This window comes from Xenopus laevis, chromosome 3S (assembly GCF_017654675.1).
Source record: "Xenopus laevis strain J_2021 chromosome 3S, Xenopus_laevis_v10.1, whole genome shotgun sequence".
Taxonomy (NCBI): Eukaryota; Metazoa; Chordata; class Amphibia; order Anura; family Pipidae; genus Xenopus; species Xenopus laevis.
Genome location: NC_054376.1, coordinates 65762564 through 65776124, shown reverse-complemented (window position 1 = coordinate 65776124; position 13561 = coordinate 65762564). Strand labels below are relative to the sequence as shown.

The window sequence follows — 13561 nt, the reverse complement described above, 5'->3', positions numbered from 1 at the left end:
CTGCACAACCTTACTCCTGTTTAGGATACACCATTACTTCAGTTTTATGAAGAGAACATGCTGATTTCTGAACATGTTGTAACCCCTTCATATGTCTGAGACACACAGGGAATGTTACAGATGACAGATCTTTATACAAATTTGGAAATCACACACTGAATGCAGAATATCTACCAACTGCAATTTTTATTTTGCATCAACACAACATGTTTTGGGCAACAGGGCCCTTTTTAAATTGTGTGGACCACCACTATCTACTACTAAAGTACAGCTATTGTGTGCAATACTGTTGTTGGGACAGATGACAGATCTGTATATGTTACTAGAAGCTGCTCTTTAGCATTATTTTAGAAGCATATGACTGTGACCTTCATCAAATTTGGAGAAACCAAACTGGTTCCATTACCATCAATTCTACCTTATAATGTGAAAATCTAGGGCCAACAAATGAAAAGCCCTTCCCAAAATGAATTATTATAGCTTAACCTTTAAAGGTAAGGTCCTTGGAGATGAATTGATTAAAGGATTACCTGCACTTTTCAATTTTCCCTCTAAATGAGAGGACACTTATGTTGTCAAATATTTCCAGTATACACACATCACAATGTATAAGTGCACCAATACCATATATTAAAAATAATAATGGAATGAAATGAATATTCATATCTGCAAATCAGTTTATTTTATAATATGTTAGCTAGCAGTATGAGCTATGTGCTTTCTATGTGCTTCCATGGCACAGGGTGTGAGGCCATTATGCCTGTCGCACTTGTGTGTTGGATTAATCAATTCCATTTGTCATAAGGCAACCATCCCAAGGTCTGTACAGCCAAAACCAAACTATGGACTTCAGCCAAGATTCTTAACAAAGAGGTGTGCTTTCCAATAAACATGGAGCTTACTGGCAACTACATTAACATATCAGCCTCAATGTAGTATAATAGAACAATGCATTTTATCTTTACAGAATTATGATCATTTCAATGCTGTTGAAAGGTGTGGACTTTGTTCAAATGCCTTGTGACCTCCATTGTCATCAACCTTTGCATTGCCACTGCCAGGATTAGAAATGCCTTAAGCAACACATACTTCACAACATAAATCTGGTATACTTACTAAACTGCAGGTACCTGGTATAAGTAAAAAAAAAGGCTGTACATTGATTCTCATTGTGTATTGCAGATTAACACGTACATTTCATCAAGATGCCATAGAGATAACCTCTAGGTAAATGCTAGGTTTTAAGCTTTCTAAAACCCAAAACTAAGGGCAGAGACACACGCTGCGATTCAGGCAGATTAGTCACTCCAAAGAAGAGGAGATTTGTTGACGGATGACGAATCTCCCAAAATCACAGCGTGCGTCTCTGCACTAAAACTAAAAAATTTCCACTACCCTTCATAAAAGCAATAAACAGTTAATAGATTATATAACACTAGTAAGGTTTTCCTATCTCTTTTGAAGTGAGTGGTCACATTAGGAAACTAGCTGCAAGAGCTAAAGCATAGCTGATACGTTTAGAGTATTGTGCCAGTCTTGAGTTAGAACAGCCAGAGCCCTACCAGCATTAGTACATACTATATGTCAACTTGAAGTAACGAGTTTGATAAAGTTTTCTATATATGGAAGACAAACCTATAGGCTGTATGCATGTTACAAACATTTTGCCCTGTTTTGTTGCCATATATTGCTAAAATCATAAAGCAAAATAAGTTACATTAAAGGGGGTTTTTTAATGCTCCTTTTATGGCATTTAGTATTTTATATTTTATAAAATGCTGCTTCCACAATGTTTTCCTAACTAGAGAGTGCAGAGAAAAGCTAAACACTTATACGAGTATATTAAAAAAAAAATAAACCTTTTTCTCTTAAGTCTTAAACACTTGATGCATATCAATATATTTTCTGGTTGTATCCTCAGATCATTTATCAAAATCTAAATGTGAATATTTTTATCTGCAGGATCACAGTTATAACTCTATATATATAGATATATATATATATATATCAGGTAAAACTTAGTCCCTTTGTAAAATATATAATGAAGCAATTAAATTCTTAATGATTTAAATGTAAGTTGAGTGTAGGACTGGCCATATCGGGGATGACTAACGTAGTCGGCAAGCTTAAATTTTTTGCAATATATGGACAAACAATCCCTGTTTTGTTTGAAGGGGAAGGCATTTTTAGTAGCTTAAGGCACAAAATGTTGCAATGTTCTTAATATATTGATAATGGGTTGAGTGCAGAGTACCTCTTGTATTTGCATATATATTTTATCTATATTTCGACGTTTTGGCTGACATCATCAGGCTTAAGTTGTTAGCCAAAATTTCGAAATAAAATACTTATTTGTTTGGCACTTAAAAAAAGTCCTGTCAGTGTGGTTCTTTTTGGTAAGCTTATTATTGAGTCATTTAACCAGCACCAAGGCATTGATCTGGATTTTTGTGTGCACCAACTTTTGGTTGGATATATATATATATATATATATATATATATATATATATATACACACACACACACACACACACACATTTTTTTACAAGGGGCTTATATGCCTAGGGCATAGAGGCTGAACACATTCAGAGCAATTGATTGGATAAAGCACTCAGGTATGTGATAGTGTGGAGTTTTGGATGATACATGGTGCTTTCTTCTACAAAGTACAATACTAGAGAATCCCAGATGCCTGCACATAAACTTGGAATCCAAACTATCATTTCCTGTTTATGTTATCACACTGCACAAAGGCTTGTAATGAAAGTATTTTATTAAGTGATCGTTTACTTTGCTAATATTCATGAGGGTTGAATTGCTTGCAGATTTTCTGTATCTAGCAGCCAGGTTGATTTATCCAATAAATAGCAAGGCTCCCAAGAAAAACTGTTTAATAAAACAACCTCCAAGGCTAAGATCAGGGTGATAAATGTATGCAAAGCCTCCTTCTCTAAAGGAATGAGAAACAACTAGTAGTGTTACATAGAGCAACAGGGTAGCCTGAACTCCTAAACTAGAACAATACCGTCAGCTCAGGTACAGACAGTTACTTTCACACCACAAGCCAAGCAAACAGATATCGAGATTCACAATTGTTTTGGATAAAGCCAAACATTATACACACTGATATGAAAGTATTATGATTTAAATATAGATCACTGAAAGCATGTTGGGAGTTGTAACTTACTACAAAAGCTCTATTATCTATCTACTACCCAATCTATTGACAGAAGCTAATCTGTAAGGTATAGTGGTACCAGTTACTGTTCAGTTTGAAAGTGTCTTAGATTTCAGTGGAGACTGTCTATAACATGTGATCAGCTGCAATTCTTTGGCCAAAGAAAGTAAACCTGTGGAACTTTGCAGAATCCTTAAACAGTTTGCAATTTATTGTACTTGCATTTCTGCGCAATGGTCGGGCAAAAAAGGCAGGTTACTAAACAGCTATTTTGAGGTAAAAATTATTGGTAGTCACTCATGATGGTATAAATGTGGAGTATACTTTGTAAAATTGTGGTACACTAGTCTACTAATTCCTTCTTATCTATCATCTAGCAGTAATAGCAATAATGACAGGACGCTGCTCATAGCATAGCAGTTTTCATCATTACAGTGCTTTTGCTTATTTCCCCAAAAGTAGGTCAACAGAATACACAACAAATCACTTGACATTTTACAATAATACTTATAAATCAGTTTAAACCACCTCAGCAAACCCCTTACATAGGGGCAGAATGATATGCTGTGATCTGGGAATGACTACAAATTTCTTACACAGGTCTTTTGAAGCATGCGCTGTTTCACAAATCTTAAAAATAACAGTCAATCTTTTTTCCTATTAAGAAATATTTTTCTGATTGTTAGTGAACTTTACCTACAGCAAGAAGGGTAAACAAATACATTTGCCAATTCATCATACTTATTTAGGGAGCCAAACGCATTTATTTTCTATGTATGTTACAAGGGCAGCTCAGCAGCTGCACTGTGAACTAACACCCTTCTGAATCAGTAATTCATTGATTAGTTGACAATTTTGACAATTCTCTAGTATAAGTAATTCTAGAGCAACTGGTAATCATTGAATACTTTTCACTACTCATGCTAGGTATACCATGACCTGGATAAATGAGAATCTTCATAGTCAATTTCGACAATTGTTGAATCCAAAAATTCTGTAATAATGTACCAAGCCATTTCTATTGTCATTGTAGGATAATAGTTGTAGGATTACAAAAACATACTGCTGTTAACTAAAGCAAGAGAAACAAACTCATTTAGAATGGCATTAATAGGGGAATGTAGTATGTTTAGTTAAAGGTGTTGTTCACCTTCAAACACTTTTTTCAGTTCCGTTGGTTTCAGATAGATCACCAGAAATAAAGCTTTTTCCAATTACTTTCTAATTTTTATTTGTGACCGTTTTTCTAATATTGAAGTGTAAAGTGTAAAGTTTAATTTTTCACCTTCTAAGGGCAAGGCCCGACGTGGCGTTTTTGCTGCGTTTTTGTTGCGTTTTTAAAAAAGAACAGCCAGGCGTAAATACGCATAAACTGCACTACCACTGAAACTAATGGAAAACACACTATGGCAATTCACACAGGGTGCTTGCAAGCTGAAATCCGCCACAGGACGTCAGTATTGGCGTTTTTTTAGCAGAAACGCCAATACGTCAAGAAACTACCAGATCAATAGACTCTATGGGATCTGCACAATTGAAACCACACTGTACGTAAATACGCAGCGTATTTTAAATATGGCATCCAAATTCAATGAGAACAATGAAAACAATGAGAAGTGCATGTTGGGAAAATAATCGTACGTGCTGAAAAACGCATGAAAAACGCATGTTGACGGTCGCGCGTGGTTTCAGTAGCATATTTATGCCTGGCTGTTCTTTTTTAAAAACACAACGTAAAAACACTGCAAAACTGCTACGTCTGGCTAACCAGCTCTGGGAGGGGGAACTCTGACTCTGTAAGTATTCTTAATTGATACATTTAGTTGAAACATTTGTTATCTTTGTCCCTACTGAGCAGAATCCCTGAATTTCATTAAAGGCAGTTGTTAGAATTGATACAATAGTTGCTAATATGCCACAGCTACTGCTGAGAAATGTATAAATTGTATTAACTAAATGTAGCGAATTGTAACAGTTCCTGGATCACCAAACTGCTAGACTGATACACAGGGTCGGACTGGGCCAGCGGGACACCGGGAAAAAACATGGTGGGCCCCCAGCTCTTGTGGGCCCCGCCGACCCAGATCCGCACCCACACCTGCGATAAGGCTTGGTAATGCTGGAAAAATATTACGCCGGCGCATGCGCACATACGCGTATCATGGGGTGGTCGGAGGGGGGCCCTGGGGCAGCAGCCCCATTGGGCCCTGGGCCCCCAATCCGACCCTGCTGATACACTAGACTAGAGATACAAACATTAAACTTTATACTAAAATTTTGGGAAAACAGCAAAAAATTAAAAATGGTGAAAAATCTGAAAACAACTGAACTGAAAAAAAGTGTTTGGAAGGTAAACAACCCCTTTAAGGTGTTAATGTTAACCTTTGCTTAGTCATAATTAGTGATGTAATATTTACCAACAAATGATTTTACATTGCTAGCAGGGCTAAACATTCTCAAAAACTACATTTTAAATAACGCTAGCGATTTTTAATTACATTTCCCCTTTAGACTACTAGCTAATAAAGTTGCTTATCAAACCCTGCAGCTTTTTATACTAGCAAAAAAAGATAGGGTTCAGATACTGAAAACATGAACTATTCTGGATTATTGCTGTGTTTCTAGAAGAGATTCCAGATATTATTCTGGTTGAGTCTGCCCTCTTTTCTTGGTAACAGTAACTGATTTGAAAGCACGGCTTTATTCTAATTGATTGTTACTCTTGTCAAAGCTTTATTTTGATTGATTCCTGCTCTGGTGCTCAGAAGGCAATTATAAACTGGCTATGCATTCAAATTGTAGCTAGAGCTCAATGTAGAACAAAGTGATTGATCACTTCTTACACAGTTTCCTGACCATTCACTGTGCTACATTTGTTTAAACTGTACTACCTCATCAGTGCCATACCAAAACCCTACTATTACTTGTTTTCATAAAGCCAGCTCATTAGTCCACCCACTTTAACATTTGATGGTTTTCCTACTTATGGAAAAAATGACAATACTTTAAAAAAAGAAAAAAGGCAATGTCTAAAGAAACCTAAACAGTACTTCATGACTGGACAATTGCATGATTTATTTTTTTTTTAGAAAACATATGATATGAGAATTTTATAATTAATATAAACTCTCTGGAGGTGGAATAATGATCATTTTTGAAGCTGAATTGTTAGAACCCACAATACTGCTCACACTTACACATATGTCCTTGATTATCTCGTTCTCTTAACTGGAGAAAAGCCATTTAAGCCACAGTGTTATGTGTGAAATGCTATTGTGAGGCTATTGATCGTGAAGTCTTAATGGAATCTGATGGCTTGACATAAGCCTGAACCTCATGAACTCAAAAAAGATTTATATCCAATTGAAATATGAGATAAACATGGCTATATCTGTACAACTGTTTTCTTTAGGAAAAATGAAAGATGGATGGTCATTTCCTATGCAACTACTCCTATGAATAGCCAATTTTAGGCCCTTCCTTGGCCCATACTTAAACTACATTAGGCAACTATAATAAAGTAAGGGGGTACGAAAACCAAGAAAGTAGTTAGCATTGAAAGATGAGTCATTTAAAACATCACAGAATCTATGGAATGCAATAGGTAAAAAATTATACATTCTAACAATTCTTCTCTAACAGTTAATCTTGACAAGATTCCAAAACTAAAAATACCAGAAAAATACTGTACCCTACCTTTTTCAGTTTGCCACTCTTGGTCCCCACAAATGCCAGTGAGTGATTCTTATAGACATAAGCAATTACAGAAGTCATTCTATCACGGTCTTCTGTAAAGACAGGGAACCCTCGAACCATCTCAGATACTCCCAGTGGTGCATTCATGTCCAAGCCACAGAAATCATCAGCAATGGTTATGAGCTGCGGGAATGAAAAACAAAACATTAAGATTCTGAGACAGTCTGCATAGTGTTTAAAGGATATAACTACCTTTATTTCAAATTCAGGTCTTGTGACAAATAAAGTTGTACTATTTTAAGGCAATGCCAGTCTGCATTTAATCAAAGAAATTAAAGAGTATTTAAGCCAAAATCATGGTCACATTTATATTATTGGTCCGCTAATCTATGAGTAGTTAAAACAGTAAGTAGACTAGTAAACAATGTACATATTCCTTGTGTAAAACATTAAGAACTAATTATCTGATATTTGTATTACATGTAAAATGAGGACATGTCCATGTGTGAATGAGAATAGCGTGTGTTACTTATTTCATATAATGACTCATGCTACAGTTTTGCAAAGCAACATTATTTAATATGTGCATTTTAACCACATTGAAAACATGCCAGTTATTCCACAAATGGGCGAGCAGCGCAGGACACAGGCTGTTTGTTTACATAAAAAGTAATTTGATGTTTAATGCTGCCACAAACAACCTGGCCATCCTATTGGTGGTCTTATATTAAAACAGTTGGCCTACACATGGATGTACAATTTGCACCAATAGAATTGAATGTCACATGGGTTGGTATGATTATTAAGTGCAGGGCTTTCATAATATATAAATTAGTCAGAAATCTACCAAAAAAAAAGGTGCATGGACATCTTTAGGCTAATAGCACACATGCAGGGTCATTTTTTAAATGTACAACTTGAGTTATATACACAGTGTGGAGCATTTTAAGCATGCACTGAAAACAAAGATACAATACTTCATTGATATTTAATGCTGTTTTTCTTATTATTGTGGTCCCTTAGAGCAAGGGCACATTTAGGGTGTGCCTCTGCTTTTCCTTGCCTGCCATTTCTAGACCAGTGGAAGGAAATGGTTCTGTTCCTGATATACTTCCATGTTTAGCTGCACTGAAAGGCACATTGCGTTCAACTACATGCAGCAGAGATCAACCCGAAAAACATATGCTAGTCTATACATGCTCAAAAGTACATACAAGCAAAGAAAGCTAATACTACTAAAATACTAAAATGAACTCACATTAAAGTTTATACATATTTAGACTATAAACATGCGTTTTTTTTTCAGAAGAAAATGGAGGTTCCCAACCAACCAGAGAGGGAACACATACAGTGCAGTGGTTCAATTAGCAGAGGCCCCAAACACTGAAAGCTCATTAAACAGAAGCAAACTAACATTCTACAATCTAGCAGAATCAGGTACAATTAGGCAGCTGGTGCTGATTAAATCATGGGCATAAAATGCAATATAATATTGCTGAATAACCTCTATAGCCAGAGTTCTCTGGCACTGGGAATAGACTTGGCAGTAGTAAGTAGCAATAACTAATTTCTGTGCACCCTAGATATATGTAGTTATATTAACCCTAAGTATATGAATAAGCTTATCATTCTAAATACTGTATATATTCAATGTTTTGCATTTAAAATGTTCTTTAAATGTAAATCAAAAAAAATCTGGGCAAGGTGCAAAGAGTGTTCAGCTGTTGAAAAGAGTTGAGGTTGACCTTGCATGCACTTTTCTACCTGCTGATTGGTTTCTATAGGTCACTAGGACTATTAAAAGTTTTGCTCACTTTGTTTCATTACCTGTTTAATTTCCAGAAAGAAACCATTTAATACTAGTTAGTGCCTTATAAGGACTGCTCTACTGACTAAGGTTTTCTGATTGCATTTAGGCTCATGGGTTCAAAGCTACTTGTGGCAAACCCGATCCACAATGATACCCTGAATATTCACTGCGCTAAGTGGGGAATCCCAACTTCTAGCATGCACCCTATGTGAATGTAATGCACCATAAACAATATAAGTGAAAGGCAATTTTAAATATTATTTGTTCTTTTAGAAACTCCCCTTTTAATGGGTTTATATGGATTCAGAACAGGAAGCTATGGATTTTTCACAACTGGGGCAATACCAGAGACAAATAATGAAAACATCAGGTTGTTTGGGAAATAAGGGAAAATGTATGCCCTACCTTTTTTTATTTAGGTCCCCTATATGTAATCATTCCCTGCAATGCACTCCCCCCACCCACACACACATACATACATACACTTAAAAATAAACTGTGCTTCAGCTTTGCCTTATGGGACGTGGAATCTATCACAGCACTTTTAAGACAGACCACTCCCAAAGAAACTAAGAACAAAGCTGAATATACAGTCTGAATTGTGATGCAAAGGTGTTAGGGATGAAATGCATTTTGTCTTTCGGGATTCTGCTGTCATTTGATTTCAGGAAATAAATAAATCAAAAGGCTGGCAGAAAGCTTGTGGGATGGCAGACTTCGAGGACAGAATACTAACAATGCTTTTTCTGAAGACACAGCCCAAAATATTAATGTTGTTCTGTAAAAGTTGCATTGCAACCCAGCTCACTTTGCAGTCTCAGGCACCTTTGATAAATGTCATACACTTTAATGGTTCAACTCCTGCCAAGGGAAGCCTTATGTCAGCTATGCAGCATGAGTAAAGGGGAAATAAATTATGTACTTCAAGCTAATTAGCACTTCTGATGATACTTTTATATAGACCAAAGCAGTTGAGTTAGAATTGTTGCACTATATATAACTTATTATTTTATTCTCTATAGACTGATTTCACCCACTATGCTATAAAGGTAGGGGTCCAGTTGTGACAGATAACTCAGATTGTGTAACAAACTGAAAACAACTTGGAAGTGCAATTATATGTGTCTGCATATGTGTCTTTCTTAAAATATCCTAGATTGCACAAAAACATCAATATCATGATTATAATATGATAAATATTATGATATTTTGTATGATTATAAAAAGATCATGGAAGTGAAATGTTTCTTAGGAATTAAGGGCTTGTTTTCCCTATTTTCACAAAGTGCATGAAAATTTCAGCCATTTTGCATGTATTTATAGCTTTAAAGAAAGCAAACATATGAATGTAAATAATTTTAGAAAACAAATGTTTTTCTTTTAAATTATCTGAAGGCATGTAGAGCAGTAAATTGCATCTTTATGAATTGCACACTGCTCAAAACTTTGTGTGGGTATTAAGATTACAATAAAATAATAAATGAGTTTTGAAAGAAGCAGCCTTGGCATTTATTTCTGGAGTTCCAATGTTGAAATAACAGTTCTCTGAAATGCTTTTTTATTTCTTGTGCAGCTACTGTTGCAGCTTATTGAACTTAGAGTAACTAAACTGAGATGTTTTTATATTCAGGGTTACCCAAGACATTTAGTTGTATAACGTACAAGCTCAAGTTACATGCACCTAATAGTTGAATCCCCAGTAAAATCGCCATTATCACCATTTAAAACAAAAGGGGGTGTCTACTTATTAACATTGGTTTTTAAACCAGTAAATTACATTGGTTGCATTGTTCTTTTCCTCCCTAAAGAAAAGAGTGGCGTTTACCCAAGTAGATAAGAAATGGAACTGGAAATTACATAACTATTAAAGCTATTTTATCTTATTAATAATGTATTTAGTAAAAAAAGTAATATTTAATTAATTAAAAATGAATATAAATAACATCTAACCAAAGTATCACCAGAAAGGAACAGGAAGTGTTCTCCAACATACAGATGGACAACATTGGCATATAATGACATGCCAAGCCTGGCAGCCCACCATACAAAGCATGCCCCATGTTGTTTACAATATGTCAAAATCTCGACAGGCCCCACATAAATTAAATTACAGGCATGGAACCTGCTGTCCAGAATGCTTGGGACCTGAGGTTTTCCGGATAACTGATCTTTTCATAATTTGGATCGACATACCTTAAGTCTACTAGAAAATCATTGATTAAATACACCAAATAGGATTGTTTTTTAAGCCAATACAGATAAATTATATTTTAGTTTGTATCAAGTACAAGGTACTATTAATACAGAGAAAAGGGAAATATTATTTATTAATATATAATAATATTATTATTTGATTATTTAATTATTTTGGAATCTATGGGAGATGGCCATCCCATAATTCAGAGCTTTCTGAAAAATGGATCCCAAACCAATTCTTAACTACAGCAGAATTTTGGATTTCAATTTGTGGCTTGTCTCTAATCTAGTCTGCCATAATAAATATTTTATCTTGGTTAATCACTATCTTATTTTCCAACTCCCTTTGCTCTGTAAGTATTATAAAAAACTATACACATATTGCCAACATATTGAAAACAATAATCAGCATGCATTGCACCTTGATGATTTTTGCTCCCGTAAATCAAATGCAGACATTCTGTTTAAGAGAAAATTACTAAAGTGCTTTATTATCCAGCTCCTTAATGTCCCAGAAACATTTACAAATAATAACAATTTCATTTCTTTAACATTTGACATGGCATAAACAAAGCACCTTTCCTCTGTTCTTGTCTGAAAGGTTCTCATTTGATCTGTTTTATGACAAAAACAAAGACAACTGCATTTTTTTTTTATTTTCATTAGGTTGCACCAGCTTTTTATAAGCAGAGCTTTTTCATTTCATGGTTAACCACAAATTGGTATGCAGTTAACACTCTCAAAAATTTTACAGCCATTATAGGAGAGAGCAAAATGTGGGAGTAGGAATTCACAAGAGCCAAAAATTCAGCCAACAGTCTAATCATAAGGTGCAGTTCAATAACATAATGGTGCTAACGTAACTCTGCAATTATATGTAACAACATAAAGATGCAACGTTATTAGGCTGATACCCGAACAGTAAAAGTACTACTGCGCTATTTCTGCTTGCTAGGATAACCTGATCTCAAACTTTCTAACAATCTCCTGCATTTAACCATTTTGTATCATCCTGATAGCTTATTACAGGTATGGGACCTGTTATACAGAATGTCCGGGACCTGTTATCAGAATGCTTGGGACCTGGGGTTTTCCAGACAATGATCTTTCCGTAATTTGTATTTTCATACATTAAGTCTACTAGAAAATCATGTAAACATTAAATAAACCAAAAGGCTTGTTCTGCTTCCAATAAAGATTAATTATATTTTAGTTGGGATTAAGTACAAGGCACAAGGTTTTTATTACAGAAAAAAAGTGGATCATTTCTAAAAAGTTAAATTGATTATAATGGAGTCTATGGGAGACTTCCTTTCTGTAATTCAGAGTTTTCTGGATAATGGGTTTTCGAATAATGAATCCCATACCTGTACTGAGAAGAGATTAGGATATAGTCAAAATCACAAGCATAAAGTAGAGTTTCATAACTTGCAGACATGCATTTTGGAGTTCTGTTTGTCTGTATCTGGGCCGACCCAGTGGCTCTGGGTGAAGGTAGATCAGAAAGATAATCAGAGCACAGGGGGTGATTCTCTATCTACATTTATCTGCAGGCCAAATATCTGCCAGGTGTGGCAGTATCCTTAGTGTGTAGCACAGCCCAGCAGCAAGGCTGAACAATACTCATCTGAATCCCCGATTCAAATCTAAAACAGGGAGAAAGGACTTGGGCAATCAATTTTTGAGCAGGATCAGTTTGTTTACTGTGAAATCCAAAAGAGCCAGTAATGTTTTATTGAGAGGTCTGGGTATGTAGCATTTGAGTGAAACACTGAATATAATAAAAGGTGTTCTAGCAAACCAAGTACAGGATTCCTACTTTTTTTGCTATAGATGACTAGAACTAAAACATTGCATTATTTAGGACATTCTAATTACTTAGTACATTATACAGGTATGGGATCCCTTTTCTGGAAACTTGTTATCCAAAAAGCTCTGAATTATGAGAATGCCATCTCCCTTATAGTCCATTTTAGGCAAAGAATTCTAATTTTTAAAAATAATTTCCTTTTTCCTGTAACTATAGAAGAGTGCCTTATAATTGATGGTAAGTAAGCTATCATGAATACATACTGAAATTGTGATCCAAATTACAGAATAATTCATGAAATTCTGGATAATAGATCCCATACCTTCCACGATATCACCCAGAGCTCACCCAATGCAACAGAATCAGAAGGGGATTTCAGGCCCTATAACACAAAATGCACAACTAGGACAGATGCCAGCTTTTACGAAAAAAATTGTTGGCCTTCCTATATCTATTAACCTTCTTTTACGTGTTGTGCCTATAAAATACTAACCAGGTAGAGACTGTACCTCTTCTGTAGCTCCACATCAATAATAAGAGCAACAGTATGATCATTTAACTAAACTGTGTTAGAATGGGGATTGTATTTCACAACTCCTCTGTAAGGGGCTGCCAACATACTACATGATCATGGTAATAGTCATTTTGTAATTTCTCATATTAACCACTTAAACATAAATGGAAGTAGAGTGCTATAGAACAGAAAAAATGCTTTGATGGGGGCACGCTGAAAATCCTCCAGCCAAACGATATACCTACAGTATTCACAGGTAATTCAGCAGCACTTCAAATTTGAATGCAAATGTGAAAATGTATTAAGTGCCATAGGCAACACCTTGGGCCCTCCTTTGCCCATATCAAGTGGCTTGAT

At 35.4% G+C, this 13561-nt stretch overlaps 1 protein-coding gene across 3 annotated transcripts in view; it reads right to left on the bottom strand.

Annotated features, from left to right (window-relative positions):
• Positions 1-13561, bottom strand: part of LOC108713037 (plexin-A4) — a 558114-nt gene that overhangs the window by 371460 nt on the left and 173093 nt on the right. For all 3 annotated transcript variants that reach the window (XM_041588448.1, XM_018255697.2, XM_041588449.1), the window contains one exon: positions 6875-7057. In XM_041588448.1, coding sequence (XP_041444382.1) covers positions 6875-7057 — 183 coding nt within the window. The remainder of the gene's footprint in view (positions 1-6874; positions 7058-13561) is intronic.